The sequence below is a fragment of the Amphiprion ocellaris genome, chromosome 4, assembly GCF_022539595.1.
Source record: "Amphiprion ocellaris isolate individual 3 ecotype Okinawa chromosome 4, ASM2253959v1, whole genome shotgun sequence".
Classification (NCBI taxonomy): domain Eukaryota; kingdom Metazoa; phylum Chordata; class Actinopteri; family Pomacentridae; genus Amphiprion; species Amphiprion ocellaris.
Genome location: NC_072769.1, coordinates 24,271,127 through 24,289,551, shown reverse-complemented (window position 1 = coordinate 24,289,551; position 18,425 = coordinate 24,271,127). Strand labels below are relative to the sequence as shown.

General features: G+C 38.4%; 1 protein-coding gene across 1 annotated transcript; it reads right to left on the bottom strand.

Moving 5' to 3' along the window:
• Positions 1-98: 98 nt before the first annotated feature.
• ltv1 (LTV1 ribosome biogenesis factor) lies at positions 99-16,342 on the bottom strand. The gene is made up of 11 exons (XM_023268928.3): positions 16,150-16,342; positions 15,141-15,272; positions 14,284-14,490; positions 11,777-11,864; positions 11,305-11,437; positions 10,627-10,864; positions 8,173-8,300; positions 7,862-8,007; positions 3,800-3,852; positions 2,660-2,860; positions 99-535 (listed from the first exon to the last, which is right to left on the bottom strand). The coding sequence occupies exons 1-11, from the start codon at positions 16,150-16,152 to the stop codon at positions 425-427; spliced, it is 1,440 nt and encodes a 479-aa protein (XP_023124696.2). The 5' UTR covers positions 16,153-16,342; the 3' UTR covers positions 99-424.
• Between the last annotated feature and the right edge of the window lie 2,083 nt (positions 16,343-18,425).

Sequence of the window (18,425 nt, the reverse complement as noted above, 5' to 3'; positions counted from 1 at the left end):
AAAATTCACTCAGAACTCTGATATGCTAACAGTACTAAATAAATCAATAAATACATGCATACACACAAAAATAAGTTAATACATTAACTGTGTTAAGATTTAGATTTTAAAAAAAGTTTTATTAGGACATTTTAAGTACACAGTACTATGAAAACATTTGGCTAGTACCAAAAAGTGAAGTTGGATACAGAACTTTTAGTATTCCTGGATGCCACATGGTAACGGCATTAAGTTCTGAGCTGGTTTATTGGTGACAAAAATAATTTTTGCTTTGAGAAAATTCCCCTCTGGTCTAAAAACCCAGAGCCTCCCAGCCTTCTTGTTTAGGGTCCTTTCTCGTCCACTGAAGTGAGGAGCAGCGTGTCCACTGATGACACACCAACATGTAAAAAGTCAGTCCAGGCAGAGTGCCAACAGTCGTCCACTAAAGCTTCAGGCCTTGAACGTTTGTTCTCAGGTTCAACATTTGTTTCTCCTGTCGCACTTTTTCTTCCTTGAACGCCATCTTGTTGGCTTTCTTCTCAGCTCTCCTCTCCTGAACAAAACATAGATGTAGATTTAAGACTTACTGTACAAATGTTTACACACCTCAGTTATTTGCTGGCAGCCTTGCCTCAATGGCTGGCAGCTTATCCTATCACTTAAAGGATTAATCGCTGAACTGATGATAGCCTTGGTAAATATGTGAACAAAGATTATAGTGCTCATGTCATTTGCACTTGCATTACACCTAAATCTCAGACATCAAATATCTTATTAATATTTTGTTTAGTCATAGGATCAGACCAGCATCATACTAGATTTTTCTTATTGTCTCAAACTCATATCACGCGTTATAATTTTATGCTGTATTTTTCCATCAGCCTCTCAGTATAAAAGATAAGATCCATTTTCTGTCAAAGTTAGAACTCTTTGGATTGTTTTCCTTCAGAAGTTTCTGTTTCTGTCTGTCTTCATGTCATTGGTTTAAAGCAGAAAGTGCTTCCTTTGGAAAACATGAGAAAGAATTAAAGATGAAGTCAGTAATTCTAGTCCAGTACACATTTTATCAAATTCAGTTAATATCTTATTGTGGCACGCTAGGTGTCTGTTCACTGTGTGCTGCAAGAGGCAGTGGGAACAACACGCTAACTATTCAAATACAACCCATCTCTATCCAGATTCACAGACTTTATAAATCAGCAGATTTATTTCAAAATGTCATGACATCTGTAGGGTTGTAGGGCTATTTCTGCCAGGTCACAGTGAATTAGGGCTGTAACAATTCCACGAGTAATTAGAGTAATTTAATTACTAAAACTCCTCAAGGCAAAATTCTCTGACTTGAGGAACATCAACATTTATGATGGTAAAAAGCTGCAACTGGAAATGATGTATGACAGGAACAAGGGTACAAAACTGTTAAACATGCATTAATGTATTTATTTTACCGATCAATGCAGCTGTTTATGCTTTTCCAACAGCTGCACAATAAAACTATTAAACTTCATCTATTCAAACATGATATTGTACTGAAGTGCATGTAGGTCTGACACTGTCTCATAATGAAGGAAATCACTTTAATTTGTGACCAAATCAAAGTGAAACTAAAGTTCCTGATTGAATATTCTCTGTAGTCAATACTAATAAACTGATCAGGTTTCTTATTTGTGTTTTATCAGCTGCAGTCGCAGCAGTTTAAACGGACCAAACATAAAAATATGTTTAGTGGATTTCTGCATCACCAACATAACCCTGTACTATACTATATATGTACTATACCTCTGTTCTATAGTATATATGTACAATACCCTTGTACTATGCTATGCTATGCTACACTACACTACACTATACTATACGACTGCCCATGTTCCACCGGGATGGTTATTCTTGTTGCACAGCGCGTTCACTTCTGCTTTTGATGCTGTAACACGTATGCCAAGGGCAGAATCCGATTACTTGCTTGATTAATCGCCAGAATAATCGATAGAATACTCGATTACTAAAATAATGGACAGCTGCAGCCCTACTGTGAATAAAATCTGTCCTAACCACACTGACACAGTCCTGGTGAGGCAGACTAAACTTTGCTTGTTGTATATTTAGCTATAAAAACATATTATAGCATGCTTTATATTATAACATGGAATAAAGTGTTAGAACAAAAACGTTACAGTGATGGGTCAAGTGAAACCAATTAAGACCCGGTTTCAAATCTTTAGGTTTCTCTGTAAGTTTAGGTATTAATTTAAATGCATAAAAATCTGTACAATATTAACACTTAAGTCAATATTTCCATTTATGTAAGAATCTGTGCAAAACTGGCATGTGCAAGAATGTTATTTCTATTTAGTACTTATGTATATCTTGGTTTATTTTGGACATTTTTTATTTTGTACTTAATTTCCTTAATGTTGCACTGTCTTTGCTGCTGTAACACTGTAAATTCCCCCACTGTGGGATTAGTAAAGATTTATCTTATCAGTAGAAAAGCTCTGAATTCTGCTGCTTCGCCATCCTGCTACTACACAACAATCTTTGACAAGTAACACATCTTCTCTCAGGGATGAACGAGGCATTACAGTCTGTTAAAAAATCAACACAGAACTATTTAAAACAGCCACACACCAACTATTAATGCCAGCAACCCTGTGGGTAAAACTCTACGCAGCGTCCTCACCTTGCGTTCTTCTTTCACAGCCTGTTTCCTTGCCTTCCTCTCCTCTTTGCTCTCCTCCTTGTTCCGGGGCTGAGTGGAGACACGAGGCAGGTCAGAGTCGTTGATTCTCGTCATGCGCTCTTCCTGCTTGGCCGTCAGGCCTCTGGCAGGGAGGACGTCCAGGGGGATGCCCGTCTTACTGGACACACGGATCGGCTTGGGCTGAGGACAAAGAAAAAGGGAGAGAATGGCTGACTCTACTTATGTTGGCAATACCCTGTTTACAAGCAATAACAAATTAGTGAAATTAGAAATCTAGATTCTGTCATATTCATCATATCGGGCTCTTGCTCAGTTAAACCCAAAAATTTGTCATCTTGTTCATTTCTAGACTTTTTCTAAAATTGCTGTGACTCCAGTATTACGATATATACTGCTGTAAAGTGTGGCGAAGACGTGGATCAGCACCTCCAAGTCCGAGGTCACTACAGTTATCTCAGGTTTTTAAAACATGCAATAACAGATTTCTTTGGCCATCTGGAGGTGGCAGAATGAAGACAACATTTATACATCACTTTGCTTAAAATTACTCAGTTATTATAAATCCAGTACTTATTGAAGCAACATAATCATTCATTTGAAGTCATGTTTGTGTAATCCAGAAGAATCGAAGTCCTCTCTTTTAGCTCTGTGTTTGGTCTTTATCAATTCCTGAGGAGATCTGTGGCTCTGCTAAATGCTCCGCTGTGTTCCCCAGCTCGTCGTTAACAGTGTTTATCAGACATTTTAGTGCACAGAGACTCTTCTTAAAAACAGGAGCCTGCAGCAACTTCATTTAAATAAACTTTAGAAGTTTAGATATATATTTTTTAATATACAGTGTCATGATTTGTTAACTGAAACAAGCCCGGGTATATGACAATAGCTTCTGATAATATCAGATCTGAGCTTGGATAAACAGGACTAACAAAACTAAAATAAATAATTAACTAGCTTAAGGTCCATAAATGACAGTTTATATACAGTCTGAGGTTGTATGTGGCAGCTGGTCAAGTAGCACTCACAGTATGGGATGGTTAACCTAATGATTGTTTTTCACGTGCTCTTATTCAACATGTGTATAATATAGTTTAGCAGATAAAAGAAGGAGTTTTCTCATACCTTTGGTGGTTCCTGAATGACTTTGGGTCTGTTATATATGTTGGAGTATGTACCTGGGGAAGAAACACAGTCAATATTTAAAGCAGATATACTAATGTCAGTGTCTCACTATAAATACTGCACATTCAATTAAAATAATAATTACGTTTTCTTAATGTATAAGATTTGACTTTTCATCAATGAGTTGACATTTGAAAATTTCATTGCCAAATGTGAGACTTTAACAAAAGACAACAAAAGAAATCACAGAATTTTTACAATCTTTAAAACCTGAAAAATAAAGATGCAGACTTTGTATTTCACTCTACTCATGTAAGGTGTGAAATTTTGATTTTCAACTGATGCTTACTAGTTGTCAACATGCAGGGAAAATGACACATTTAGGCTCCACGCTAAACTAAACTGACTCAATACGCCGGCTCCAGAGACAACATTTCACCCTTTCTGACAATCAGTGGACAACTCTGGAATGGAATCTTGGTCTAAACCGATGTTGGTCCAAATTACATACAGATCCAGTGTGAAACCTACTCAAAGACTCCTTCATATCAATCATGTTTGGTATTTACAAGTTAAAATACAAATGGGTATGATCTAGGGCTGGACCTGAATATCCGAATATTCGGTCATGACGACAGTATCCGAATATTTATTTTGAGATCTGAATATTCGCCTCGCCGACCCAACTTCTTTTTCTCATCCAGCCTCATTTAGTCTTCTGCTTTTGTTTTTCTGACTGGAATGTATTGCTAGCGTTCCTGCAAGTCATTCCACCACAGTCCCTATTTTGTTTCCATTTGTTTTCTGAGATCACATGAGATGTTCCTCTGCTTCCTCTGCCACCATAATCTCTTCAAATCTTGTGTTGAGTGCCTCTCTGACAATGGAGAGGGTATTTGGAAACTCATGAGTCCAGCGTAAGTAAACTAAATACACTATACTACAGTTTTGTTTTTTTTTACAAATCAGAGTCAAATTCTGTATCTCTGACAGTTAAAACACTGCAGCGTGGACCCTAATGTTTTCTTACAGAAAGTCCTGGTCATTGCATTTAATAAAGTTTCTTTTGTTCCTTTTCTTTGGAGTTACCTCTACCATTTGCTGACTGTGTGACAACTTCACTAAACTATGATCTTTGACAAATGCACATCTCTTTTAAATTAGCGCAGACTTTCCAACAGTGTGACACATTAGCAGGTGTTGTCTCAAATATTACAGCTGTGTTTGTTGCTAAGGTCCCATATGGTAAAAATAAATTGTTACTGTGGTTATTACAAATTTGGAGGTGCAACATGAGATACAAAGACGGGAAAAGCAGCATCTCATTGGTTTTCTGAGCAAAACAGTCTGTTCAGAACAGCCCTAAAACCAGAGCTTATACAGTCATTGTAAAATGAACCGTCTTTGCATTATTTTAAGCAGAAAAACTGAAAGACACACTCTGTGGCCAGATGAGACTTAAGATGATTTGTCGAAAAACGGCACAATATGACCTTTGGAGGCATACCTCAACATTTTAAAGGCATATGCTGCATTTCTTTCTTATTGAATTTTGAGACGTTGAGCCTAGCTATGCATCTGAACACCACTGAAAGTTGAGGGAAACAGCAGGTCTTTAGTTTTAACCACACTGTGTTTAAAGTAATGCTTCCGGAAAGACAGCAACGCACATGTCCAGCTTGTGTGAGTAAACCAATAATTACCTGACCTTAGTGGATTTACTGGTTTTACATGAGCTGCTGAATGAATCACAGGTCAGGTCGTTAAAGAGGACTTTGACTGGATGTTTCAATGGATGAAATTAAAGTCATTATATGAGAAGGAAACTCATTTAGATTGCCTCCAGTCGCAGATAAAGCTAATAAAATACACTACCAGTCAAAAGTTTGGACACACCTTCTTATTCAATGTTTTTTTCTTTATTTTTACTACTTTCTACATTGTAGATTCTCACTGAAGGCATCAAAACTATGAAACAACTTATAAACAATTATGTAGCAAACAAACAATTGTGGATTAACTCAACTAAATATGTTTTATATTTTAGAATCCTCAAAGTAGCCACCCTTTGCATTGATTACTGCTTTGCAAACCCTTGGCCTTCTCTCAATAAGCTTCATGAGGTAGTCACCTGAAATAGTTTTCACTTCACAGGTGTGTCTTGTCAAGGTTCATTTGTGGATTTTTTTGCCTTCTTAATGAGGTTGGGACCATCAGTTGTGCAGAAGTCAGGTTGGTACAGAGTTGACAGCCCTATTTGACAGCTGTTAGAATCCATATTATGGCAAGAATCAATCAGCTAAGGAAAGAGAAATAATAGTCCATCATTACTTTAAGAACTGTAGGTCAGTCAGTCTGGAAGATTGCAAAAACTTTGAATGTACCCCCAAGTACAGTCGCAAAAACCATCAAGCGCTACGACCAAACTGGCTCACATGAGGACCGCCCCAGGAAAGGAAGACCAAGAGTCATCTCTGCTGCTGAGGATAAGTTCATCTGACTTCTGGCTTCAAAAATGGCAAGTTAACAGCAGCTCAGATTAGAGCCCAGATAAATGCCACACAGAGTTCTAGTAGCAGACACATCTCTACATCAACTGTTCAGAGGAGACTGAACCAATCAGGCCTTTATGGTCAAATAGCTGCTAAGAAACCACTACTAAGGAAAAGCAACAAGCAGAAGAGATGTTTGGGTCAAGAAATGCAAGGAATGGACATTAGACCAGTGGAAATCTGTGCTTTGGTCTGATGAGTCCAAATTTCAGATCTTTGGTTCCACCTGTGTCCTTTCTCTGAGTGTCCCTGGTCCCAGAGCTGGATGCTTCAGATGTGTGGTTGTTCTCCCACCTCCAGCTGCCCATTTCCACCGATCTACTCTGCATTGCCCTTACTATACTTGATTTGCTTGTCTACATATTTTTGAATTTACCACCAGATATATATGTAGTATATTTAATGCCAGAGCCGTACACCATTGCAGTAAACTATAATTACTTTCCATGTCCTTGTGTCCCCCCCACCTCTCTACCTCTATCCCTCTACCTCCATCCCTCTATCTCTATCTCTCTACCTCTTCTGTCCCTCTCAACCCGCCCGGCCAGCAGGCAGATAGGTTCCCCCACATTAGAGCCGGGTTCTGCTCGAGGTTTTTTTCCCTGTTAAAAGGGTGTTTTCCTTGCCACTGTCACCTTTTGGCTTGCTCTGGGTGTCAGGCATACGGGTTCTGTAAAGCGTCTCGAGACAATTTGACTGTAATTGGCGCTATATAAATAAAATTGAATTGAAATTGAATTGACCTGTCGTGTCTTTGTGTGACACAGAAAAGGTGAACGGATGGTCTCTACATGCATGGTTCCCACTGTAAAGCATGGAGGAGGAGGTGTGATGGTGTGGGAGTGCTTTGCTGGTGACACTGTTGGAGATTTATTCCAAACTGAAGGCACACTGAACCAGCATGGCTACCCCAGCATCCTGCAGCGACATGCCATCCCATCTGGTTTGCGTTTAGTTGGACCATCATTTATTTTTCAACAGGACAATGACCCTAAACACACCTCCAGGCTGTGTAAGGACTATCTGACCAAGATGGAGAGTGATGGAGTGCTGCTTAGGTCAGATGACCTGGCCTCCACAGTCACCTGACCTAAACCCAATCCAGATGGTCTGGACTGAGATGGACCACAGAGTGAAGGCAACAAAAGGACCAACAAGTGCTCAGCATCTCTAGGAAATCCTTCAAGACTGTTGGAAAACCATTTCAGGAGACTACCTCATGAAGCTCATCAAGATAATGCCAAGAGTGTGAAAAGCAGTAATCAAAGCAAAGGCTGGATGTTTGAAGAATCTAAACTATAAAACATGTTTTGACTTATTTCACACTTTTTTGTTCACTACATAATTCCATATGTGTTCATTCATAGTTTTGATGCCTTCAGTGAGAATCTACAATGTAAACAGTCATGAAAATAAAGAAAAACCATTAAATGAGAAGATGTGTCCAAACTTTTGACTGGTAGAGTACATTACTTCACGATAAAGTGACATCAAGTGAAATAAAACTCACTGATGATGGTTTCACAGTCCCACTTCTCTTCTGGAGCCTCAATGACAACAGTCTCCATCTCTTCTTCCTCCCCCTCCTCATCTTCCTCCTCCTCCTCTTTCACAGCAGGAAGCTCTTTAGGACCCAAATCTTCAGGCCTCAGGGACCTGACCGGCAAACAAGACACGCATTAGTCATTTAAAGCCACAATTCCATGTTAAAATGAACAATAATTTGATGATGAACAACTCATCGTATGTTTTAATAAACTTTCCATCGTAAAACAAATAGCTGATTCAGATCAGAATGGTGGAAAAATAACAACCGCTCACTCTTTTGCTTTCTGCTTGAAGTAGTCTTTGATGACTTCCTCCAGGCGAGCGCTGTCTGGTTCAATAAAACCCTCCAGCTCGGCGTTGTCCAGAGCACCGATCTCATCATCATCAAACTGTTCGTAAAACTGAAACAACACGGATGCAGTTTTGGACTGAGCATGCATGTCATATTAAATATAAAAGACTGGAAAAATGAGTCTGCTCAGGACTCTACTGTATCAAAATATCCACACTGGGTATGAACCAGTAGGTAACCAGTATGTAGTGTAGAGCTATGATACTGGGAGACATGTATTGGACCCATCTAATGACAGACAACTAGCTTGGAAGACTTATTTTTGAAATCTGTCTAATTAGAGAAGTGTTTTGTGCAACTTTGTGTATACTTGAAAGGTTTGTATGTCCTTTATTTTCATAGTTTTCACAGTGTCAGCTGACTGAGGAGAAAAATAAATGTTAAAAGACACCTGTATGATGCATGGCCTTTACTACATCAGAGCGGAGTAGTTACAGTATGTTTATTTGTACATTTGTATTATAAGGTCCAAGACAAATAAGATTTGAGTTAATCAGCAGGTTTTTTTTTCTTTTTTTCTTTGCACATTGAGCATTGCACTCTACACAGGTACAACCTTGAATAAAAATTAACTTCACCTTGTACCAACCACATAGAACCACTTTTTACTATCATTAAGTGTTAATAATTATCTACTAAACTGCTAAATGTCTCACCGTTTTATCATGATTTAATATACCAGAAGTTTAATGACTTGACCTGTCATTCACAGGTGAATCTGTCTATGTACATGGATGCACAACAGCACTATGTTTTTGTTCCATGTCAGTCCGTGATGGCTGAACGCTTACTGTTGTCAGGTTGACACCCATGGGTGACAAACCACAACAGCTTCTGTGTGCAGCGACGTCATGTGCTCACCACTGCTGTAACTGGCAGTTATTGGCTCCTCTGTGCCTCTGCAGTGTTTTCTGTTTAACAACTACATGTATTTGTAAGGTTGCTTTGGACTACACCATTTAAGCATCTCCACATGGGACAGTTGTTTGTAGTGCTGAGTTATTATTCTTCAGAATCGGTGTCTGGCTTCAACATGCATGATTGAATTACTCCATTACAGCTTGCCATTGTGTAGTGTGGACTTGTCTTAGCATCTAGAAGTGGAGAAAGAACTGTGAAATCACAAATCTGCACATTCTAGACTGCAAAGCTACATCAACACTATTTTAGGGCAGGAAAGTGTTGTTTTCATGGAAATAACTTCTAAATTTGAAACTACGATTCACAGACATAAGTTTTTAAGAAATTAATCAACAACCTGTAATAGTTGTTTGGAAGGTTTTTCTATTGTCTTATTTTGTTTCTCTTTCTGCTTTTCTCTACATTATTGCAATCTGTACATGGTTGCCTTTTGGAATTGCTGACCTCACTTTGGATCATTGGTAACTGGCATTGGCCTATTTCCCTGTCTCATTATAGACCAAATGCCTCACTGATTCATCCAGAAAATAATCGGGATGTGAGAGTAATTATCAACAAGGAATTATTACAAACCATTTATATGTTTCAAACCTGCAAAGACACTCGTGTGTGTTCTGTGGAGCTCCCATAACTTGCACCAAAACACATAAAAAAAAAAACAGACTTCCAAATTAAGTTTGATATGATCGCCTGTTTCTTTCAGCAAAAACTGCTTGGAATGAATCAGAACGATCAGAAGTCAAATCAGTTACAAAACTAGCCATCTGAATACTCAGTAGAATGGTGAAGAATGTCCCTATTTGAATCAAGCCACTTTTCTGTGCCTTAAAGAACTCTCAAAAACCTTTCACAAAGTCATTCATTTGGTTCATTCCAGAAATTAAATGAGCTAAATGCTGCTTGAAAACACTGGTCACAGATTTTACCAGCATGGTGCAGTTATGCTCGTGATATGCTTATGATATGCTCATCTACACACTGTTCGAATCTTACTACCAGCTATACATGTAGTATATTTAATGGCAGAGCCGTACACCATAACAGTAAACTTAAGAATCAGTTTACATGTTGGCTTGTACTTTGCATGTATCATCTATGTTACTCTTATCATGCATGTCTCCCAATGTGTGTTATATGTTTCCTTGTCTCCTACGCCCTACACCTCTTCTGTCCCTCTCAACCCGAAGGCCAGCGGCAGATGGGTCCCTCCATATGAGCCGGATTCTGCTCAAGGTTTCTTCCTGTTAAAAGGGAGTTTTTTCTTGCCACTGTTGCCTTAGGGTTTGCTCTGGGAGTTCAGGTATATTGGGTTCTTTAAAGCATCTTGAGACGATCTGAATTGTAATTGGCACTATAGGAGTAAAATTTAATTGGTCCTTTGAACAGTAGTATGACGTGCAGATGGGAAGTGGACTTTTAAAAGTAGTCACTCATCCTAAGTAAGATTATCTCACCTTTTCGAAGCGGTCGTCCAGCAAGGTGAGCTGCTCGTTCCTCCTCATTACAGATGAGGTCAGCGAATACTCTGTGAAGCGACTCTTGGTCTCCTCGTCCATGAACAGAAACTCTCGACCAAGACGGTCACCGTCCATGTCCTCATCGCCAGAAAAACCACCCTCAGAGTCAAAATCTCCTTCCTCGTCCGTATCCTCCCACTCATCATCATCGTCGTCGTCATCATCAGAGGCTCCTCTGTAACAGGTTACAAACAAACAGGAAATCAGGGTCCGATGTGAAAATCCTCAAACTGGAAATGCTGAAACATTTCCTTTCATTCTGTGTATTTCAGCAAACTGATAGAAGACAAAGACAAAATTTAACTCACAATCAGTGAGAAGAAATCTGCCAGTATTTAGAATACAAATGTACTAAAACTATTACTAACCAGAATGACAGAATGTTTTGTCAGAGCCACATTAAGCAACCAGCTGTAACAACAATACAAATTGAAATCACAGTGATAGATAGCAAACGTCAAAATCACGCAGACAATTAATCTGTTAGAATAGAATCTGTGCATTGTACTGTATTATGCTGAATTTTTCAGATTGATTAATAAAATCTGGTTAAAATAAAATCATGACATCACCTCAAGAATGAAAAGAAAAATCTAGTCATATTTCACTCCTTACTCTGTGTCCACCGCTCCGCCTGAGCGGTTTGCTTTCATGATGAAGTCATCCTCCAGGATGTTGTCGGGGTCTTCATAGTCAAAGTCTTCATCGAGAGCAGCTACAATATCAGGGTCCATGTCCAGTCGGGGTCCTGAACGGAAACAAACAAAATGGTGACATCGAAGGCGACGAAGCAGCAGCTTCAGGTAGCTGTTGTAGATCCTACTGATCATCAGAGGTTGATTAAATCACGAGCTGCTTGTGAACAAAAGTTTACATTCATTTGGAAAGACCCAGCAGATGTTATTAGATTTCCAGAAAACCTCAAATAAATCTATGAACCAAACTGCATGACTGATTTTTTTCACAAAAAAATAAAGTCCGAGTTCTAAGAGTCACAAGAAACTCAAGGCTGCCACGACAGACACGGTCTTTACTAGTGTATGGAACTACAGTTAATGACTGTAACTGTAACCAGTGAGCCTTTTACCTGAAATAGGAGCAGCTTTGTTCAGAAGTCCAACTTCTTCTTCAAACTCTGAGGCGAACACTGAAGAGGGCAGATGGATGGTAGCGGCCTGTTTATCAAACAAGACGGACATCAATTCACATCAGTTTAACATGATTCCACACAAAGCACACGACTTAAGAGAAATGTCAACAAAACTAAGCTAACTCAATATGTTACTCATTGTTTATTGATCAAGTGTGTGTATTGAGTACGAGTGGCATCTACAAATAACCAGTGGAGGAATGTAACCAAGTAGAATTTAAAGGTACGCGAGTATTTTATTTTCATACCACATCATAATTCTGCTCCACTACATAAATATTGTACTTTATACCAAATTACATTTGACTGCTGTAGCTGCCTGTAGCATTCCAAGATTAAGATTTACAAATAGAACAAATGCAGAGATTTTAAACTATGATTAGGGGGAGGCTATAAATGCCTTTTGGGAGGAAAAACACCCGGTAATGGGTTTAAATCAGAGATATCCTAGCTTTATTTTTCTGTGATTTTTGCTTCTTGTGGCTACTGGCCTTTTATGAAATACCACAATTATGCTCAAAATCGTTATTTTTACAGAGAACGTTCAATATGCATCCTTGTATGTCTGGCACACGAAAGGCTCATTCAGTCAAGGCCTAATGTAAGGAGAGCTGCTCCATGACCAAACAAAAGTCTGTGTGTCCCTGTAGACCTGTCCTTGGTCCTCCTAATAGAACCTTTTGGTTGTCACCAAACTGTTCAGGAGGAAGCATTTTCAGTGTTGAACATCCTGAAGACATGGCTTTATCTAGTAGTGATACTGAGGTATCTCTGTCACTTCATCTCTCTCTCTTGGTCTTTAGGTCATCTGCTGTATTTTGCAGCTTCTCATCAACATGCTCAGCTGCTGTGGATGGTCCACCGAAATACTAAGTTTTCTGTTCTCAACATGCAGCAGATTAGCCTCCTTCTTACTACCTATTTTTGTCTGTCAATGTCAATCATGCTGTGTGATCTGCCTGGATACAAAAATGTAGTAGCTTGTTTATGGTATTGACAAAATGTTTTGAAAATGCTGGTTAAACACAGTGTCTTGATGGTTAGCACTTTCACCGTGCAGCTAGAAGATCCCCATTTAACGTCCCAGCCATCCCAGGGTCTTTCTGCATGGAGTTTCCATGTTCTCCATGTGCATGTGTGAGTTTTCTCCAGGTTCTCCAGCTTCCTCCCACAGTCCAGAAACATGCTGAGGTTAACTGGTGATTCTAAATTGTCTGTAGGTGTGAATGTGAGTGTGATTGTTTGTCTCTATATGTAGCCCTGTGATAGACTGTTACCTGTCCAGGTGTCTCCTGCCTTCACCCTAAATCAGCTGAGATAGACTCCAGCCCCAATGGGATGGTTAAACAGCCACTTGTGACTTACAACAATGCAAGCAATTTAATACATGGAAAATATTGTGAGTGGTCATATGGTAACTTATTATTGTTTATGGTCTATCGAGTGGCAAGTTTTCCTTAAAATCTTCTAGACATTCATCAGTCAAATGAGTAATCGATTGCGTGCATTCAGTTTGGCCACACATAATGGCCTACATGATTTAGATGATAAACTCTCAGTGTGTTATTGAAGCCAAAATGTACAGATCTGTGGTTTTCACATACATGCCAGCAGCCGAGAAGAGTCGACTCTAAATACACAATGAAAGAGAAAAGTTGAGTTGTCATGGATATGCGGTTAATTTGAACTCATTACCAGCATTTTCTAGAATTATAGCTCTCCCCTATTATGATACAAGTAGAACTGAAATGATCCACAAATTTGTCCACTGACAGAAAATTAATTGATGACTATTCTGAAAAACATTTATGCTGTTTTTCATGGGAGAATAGCCCAGATGACATGATTGCAGCTTCAAATTCTGGTGTTGAGATTGTTGTTTCACCACAACAAGCTCCAGTCACAGGGCACTCTTCTCCCCATTGAGTACTTTTACTTTGATTTGCCTGATTATACTTTCAGTGCAGGACTTTTAGTTGTAATGGAGCATTTTGTAGTGCTGGATTCATACTTGTATTCACTACTGGACAATCTTCAACAATAGGGAAAAAGTGACATTTGGATGTGCAGTTGTTTGGGATCCTGGTAAAATCACATGTAAACAGCAATGGTCACATATTAGACTAAAGAGAAAAATTCAGGAGGTAAACCACTGCTTCTGTGCTTCACCGTTTAGGAGGTATTTGTAAAAATGCAGGTAGAAGTAACTTTATTTGAAAATGTAAAAAGGGCCTTGAACAGCCACATGGTGGCGTTGTACACAAACAAAAAAACGCCAGTCATGTATTGGTCTAATTGCCTGCTTTTTTACCAAGATTCACTGAAATCAGTTAACTGTTTAGGAACAAACACAACCACAAATATTAGCATCTCAGTAGAAGTAACTGAACAAAACTGAAAAACAAGAACTTTTGTGAGGACTTTCAAGGCTGAAGGGAACTCACAGGCATATCCTTGTCTGTGTCTCTCTCCTCCTCGTCTTCTTCCTCTTCATCTCGGAGCCGTAAAGGTTGTCTGTCAGGATATGAGGCCCCGGCTGCCACCAGCTCAGACTGGCCGGACGCCTCCTTCAGGTGCTGCAGGTAGTCATAGTCATCATCGAAGAAAACACCAAACTGCCTCTGCTCCTCACGCCTCTTCTCCGCTTCCACCTGAGGAACGTCAAATGCACAATCATGACATTAGTCAGAACATTTATGAAATCAACTGTATCACATTGTGTGGTCAAATTAAAGAGACGGGCAGGTAAATCTAATGACAGGTTTCGCTGGTAATTTCCTTCTAATTTTGAGATGCTAAACTCTTCTAGCTTCTTTAACTTTTACAAACTATTTGGATGTACCATTTGGAACTCACTGATATATACAACCTGCACCCAAAGGTTACTAGTTTCTATTGATTTTACAAGTGTTAATGAGTAATTATTTTTCATTTAGTTGCATGTAATAATTTAACTAATTAAAAATATATTACGAGTACCAAGGGAACTTTCAAATCCTAGTAATTAAACAAGGTGTTTGGTGATTGATATTTCAGGTGTGTTGTGTTTTCAATGTTGATTAAAGCAATTAGGAAATGTTATGTGTAGGAGTTCAAAATGGATGTATCAACAAATGCAAAAAAATATGGATTTTAATGGTTATTGGTTAAAGAAATTGTGTGCAGTTTGCATCCTTAATTGCTCTTCTTGGTCATTAAGCAAAAAAGGTAATGAACTACTGCTGTAAAATCACCATTTCTGTATCAGAGTTATCAGCAGAAAATAATGTAACATTTAAAATACCACACAGCTAACCTGTACCTTTGAGGCAGGCAGGAGGACGTGCTGTGGTGCTTTCTCATCTGCAGCCAGCGGGTCCCTCTGACTTCTGTGGACCAGGTGAAAGGTCACAGCCTTCTTCTTTTCAATGAACGATTTCTTCTTTCTGTGAGGCTGGAAGAGACAAAGAAACTAATTATTTTTCTCTACATTATGACCCTCAGTCAGTGTACCTTACACAAACCAATAACCCCACAACTTCACAGCTTTTCAACAGCCTATTAAATAGTTTTTAAAATATTCCATTTCCCTTAATATATAAAGAAACCAGAAAGAAATGTACGCAAAGATGTATGAAGAACAAAATGAGTATGGCTCAAGATTTTCAGTTTTGAGGTTTAATAATGACTCAGTTCAGTCATTGTAAACTGGATATTTGAAGTTCTGGGGTTTTTTGGACTGAAAGATATTTGAGGATGTAACCGTCAGTTCAGCAAAAGTTGTGACATTTTTTGTTACGTGTTGCAGAGTAAACAAGTTATGAACTAACTGGAATGATATATAACCCTATTTTTATACAAGTAATAATTGAACTTTAAAAGACTGTAGTAAAGAAATAAGTAAAAAACTAAAAACTTGTTCATGAGAGGTGCCTAATATCAAAACAGTGCAAAGGGGCGATTAGTCATTTTAACAACAACCAACTTTTAAGCTTTCCTATGATGTAAAAATTCAACGACTGCTCATGGGATTTCTGGAGAATTAAATCCACACTTGACCTTCTGGATCTCAACTCAGAATCAAAATAAAGTTCATTTTCTACCAAATGTCTTCCAGTGCTGGTAAAGAAACAGGTACGATGGCTGGCCACAAAACAAAATTGAATCGTTGTACTTTCAATCTAAATTAAAACTCGCAAAAAAATTGCAATAAACAGACATTTACTTAACCACTTTTTCAACCAGTTTCTGCCACTAAGGTGGTATTTTGATGGGCTACATTAGCCGCTTTGTGCTAAACATGCTAGCTTAGTGTATAAACGTCATCTTACCATTTTGTCACAGAATCTCTGACGGTTTTCTTCAACAGGTCACGATAAGAACCCTAAAAAAAATTGGCTTACGAATAGCTGTCACAACACAAAACCGATTAAATCCTCAAGCTGTCGCCGTTGTTTATCCACGCTGGACTCTCCTTCACCACGATGCTGCGGCGGCCATTACTGGAAAGAACCATCTCCAACAACCGCGGGGGTGTGGCGAGGAGATCAGTGCGATTTGATACGAAAGACACATGCGATAATGTTGCGTTCTTTGCCGAAAACTATCCTGTTTTTTTCTCCATGACCGAATACCAATATGTGTGTTTCGTTAGTAACGTAATACGTGCGTTTTTTAGAAAGTGGTTGTGCTTCTTCTACAAGGCAGACTTAGTATAGTCCAAATATGTTTTTTGCAATAGCTTTATTGATAAACCAGCTCTTACAAGACAATACAGCGCTTAATTTAACCAAATAAAACAATTAAAAACAAGACGGACGGACGGACGGACAGACAGACAGACAGACAGACATACAGACAGATAGATAGTTTTTTTTGGAATAGCAGATTTAAAAACGTGCATAAATGATCGTATTTCAGATTTACTTGGCAAGGATAACTGAAATATTTTTATGTTTGCTGATATATTTATGACATCAGTCAAAGTTATGCAACGCTTTGAAGACATGCAGTATGTTGTATATTGTGATTTTCTTATATGCACTGCAATGACAAATAACAAAGGTTGTGCTGAAAATCAAAGAAAAGCATATTTCTGTCTATTAATATATATTATGTCTTGTTTTTATAAGACTTGTTTTCTTTATTCCAAAAAGTAAAACTGCTAAAGGACTCTTTTCATTAGCAGTGCGATAGCAAGACAGTGTATGTGGGATTGAGTTAAAATAAACTACAAAGTTTAGGCCTATGGCACAGAGAAGTCATTTATAACAGGCCTTAGATTCTATACTTGTTTGTAGAATTGGTTCATTGTTGGCCTGAGTCCTTTGTTTGTTGACAATAAGAAAAATACAGAACACCAGAGTTTTACTTAACAAAATCAGTTTGTGAGTTCAGTGACAGTTTAGCAGGTTCAGGCCTTCATTCCTTTCACGCCTACAGTAGATGGGCAGGAAGCCAAACAAAGCAAACCTGTTACTGTGCAGTCTGCAGAAAATCATGTTCACGATGTGATTTCCTATTTTTAAAAAAAAAAAGACGTGAAAATGTCTTTATATTGTGAAACTCTGAAGATCAAAGAGAAGGACCATTTACTGAAACATATATTTGGGGGGAAGGGGACTCTCATCCAATTAATACATAGAAAATCCGTGTCACTGGTGTTTTCCAGGAGGAATATTTATTGTGTGCTGAGTTTGTGAGCTAATTTAAAGGAATACATTGGAGAATGCCATGGCAGGTAAAACACAGGTATAAACAAATGTGTGACTATCATTGGCTCCAAAGCACAAACATTATCCTATTAGCAGTACTTCTTGGTTTGAAAAAAGCTGTTTGTTCACCACCCATCAAATGACTTTTTTCCACATGCCATCGTAGACATTAATGGTTTTGAACCATTTTGCTTCCAGTTTTTCCAACTGAATTAAGGTTTTTTTTGTTTTGTTTTGTTTTTTTTGTCTTCCGTAACAATACTCCCACCCAATCTACAATCCAGACACCTTTTACACTGCACTTCTCTTGCATGAAGATTATCTGCATTTATCAAAATAAAATCCATGGTGGCCGTGTCTCAAATGCAACCAAAGAAAACACACAAGTGAACGGACATATCACAAGCAATCACCATATCCATCCATCCACTGCAAAAAAAAAAGAAAGGAAGAAAGAAAAAGACTTTGAGTGTTTGAATTTTGATGAAAGTTTTGGAGATATTTCTCAGTAGTTTCTTTTTGGTCAAAGCAATGTTGGGACGGGGTTTAATGTGTTTCACATGTGTGTGTTTGGATTATTCACTATCTTAAATTTTAAAATGACAGAAACAATAATGCAAAAATGCAAATCCAAATGTCCCTTGAGTGACAAACAGAGGTAGTATTAGTTAAGTGTACTATGTGTTAAAAGTATCATTCTGCCATGGATGGTATATTATGATGCATCAATATATAAGCAGCATTTTACAGTTGCAATTGCTGGAGATGGAGCCAAATTTAACTAACTGGTGCACAGATACCTACTTTAGTCCAATGGTTTCAATTCTAGGGGTCCTCCCTAAGGGTCACCTGAAACATCTAAGGTATTGTAAAATGATAAATGGGAGAGGAAA

Excerpts from the sequence above, each read along its gene's own strand:
- ltv1 (XM_023268928.3), bottom strand. Across the intron at positions 11,438-11,776 it reads CAAAGCTGCTCCTATTTCAG|GACCCCGACTGGACATGGAC; the intron begins GTAAAAGGCTCA and ends GTTTCCGTTCAG. Across the intron at positions 3,853-7,861 it reads GGACTGTGAAACCATCATCA|GTACATACTCCAACATATAT; the intron begins GTGAGTTTTATT and ends TTTCTTCCCCAG.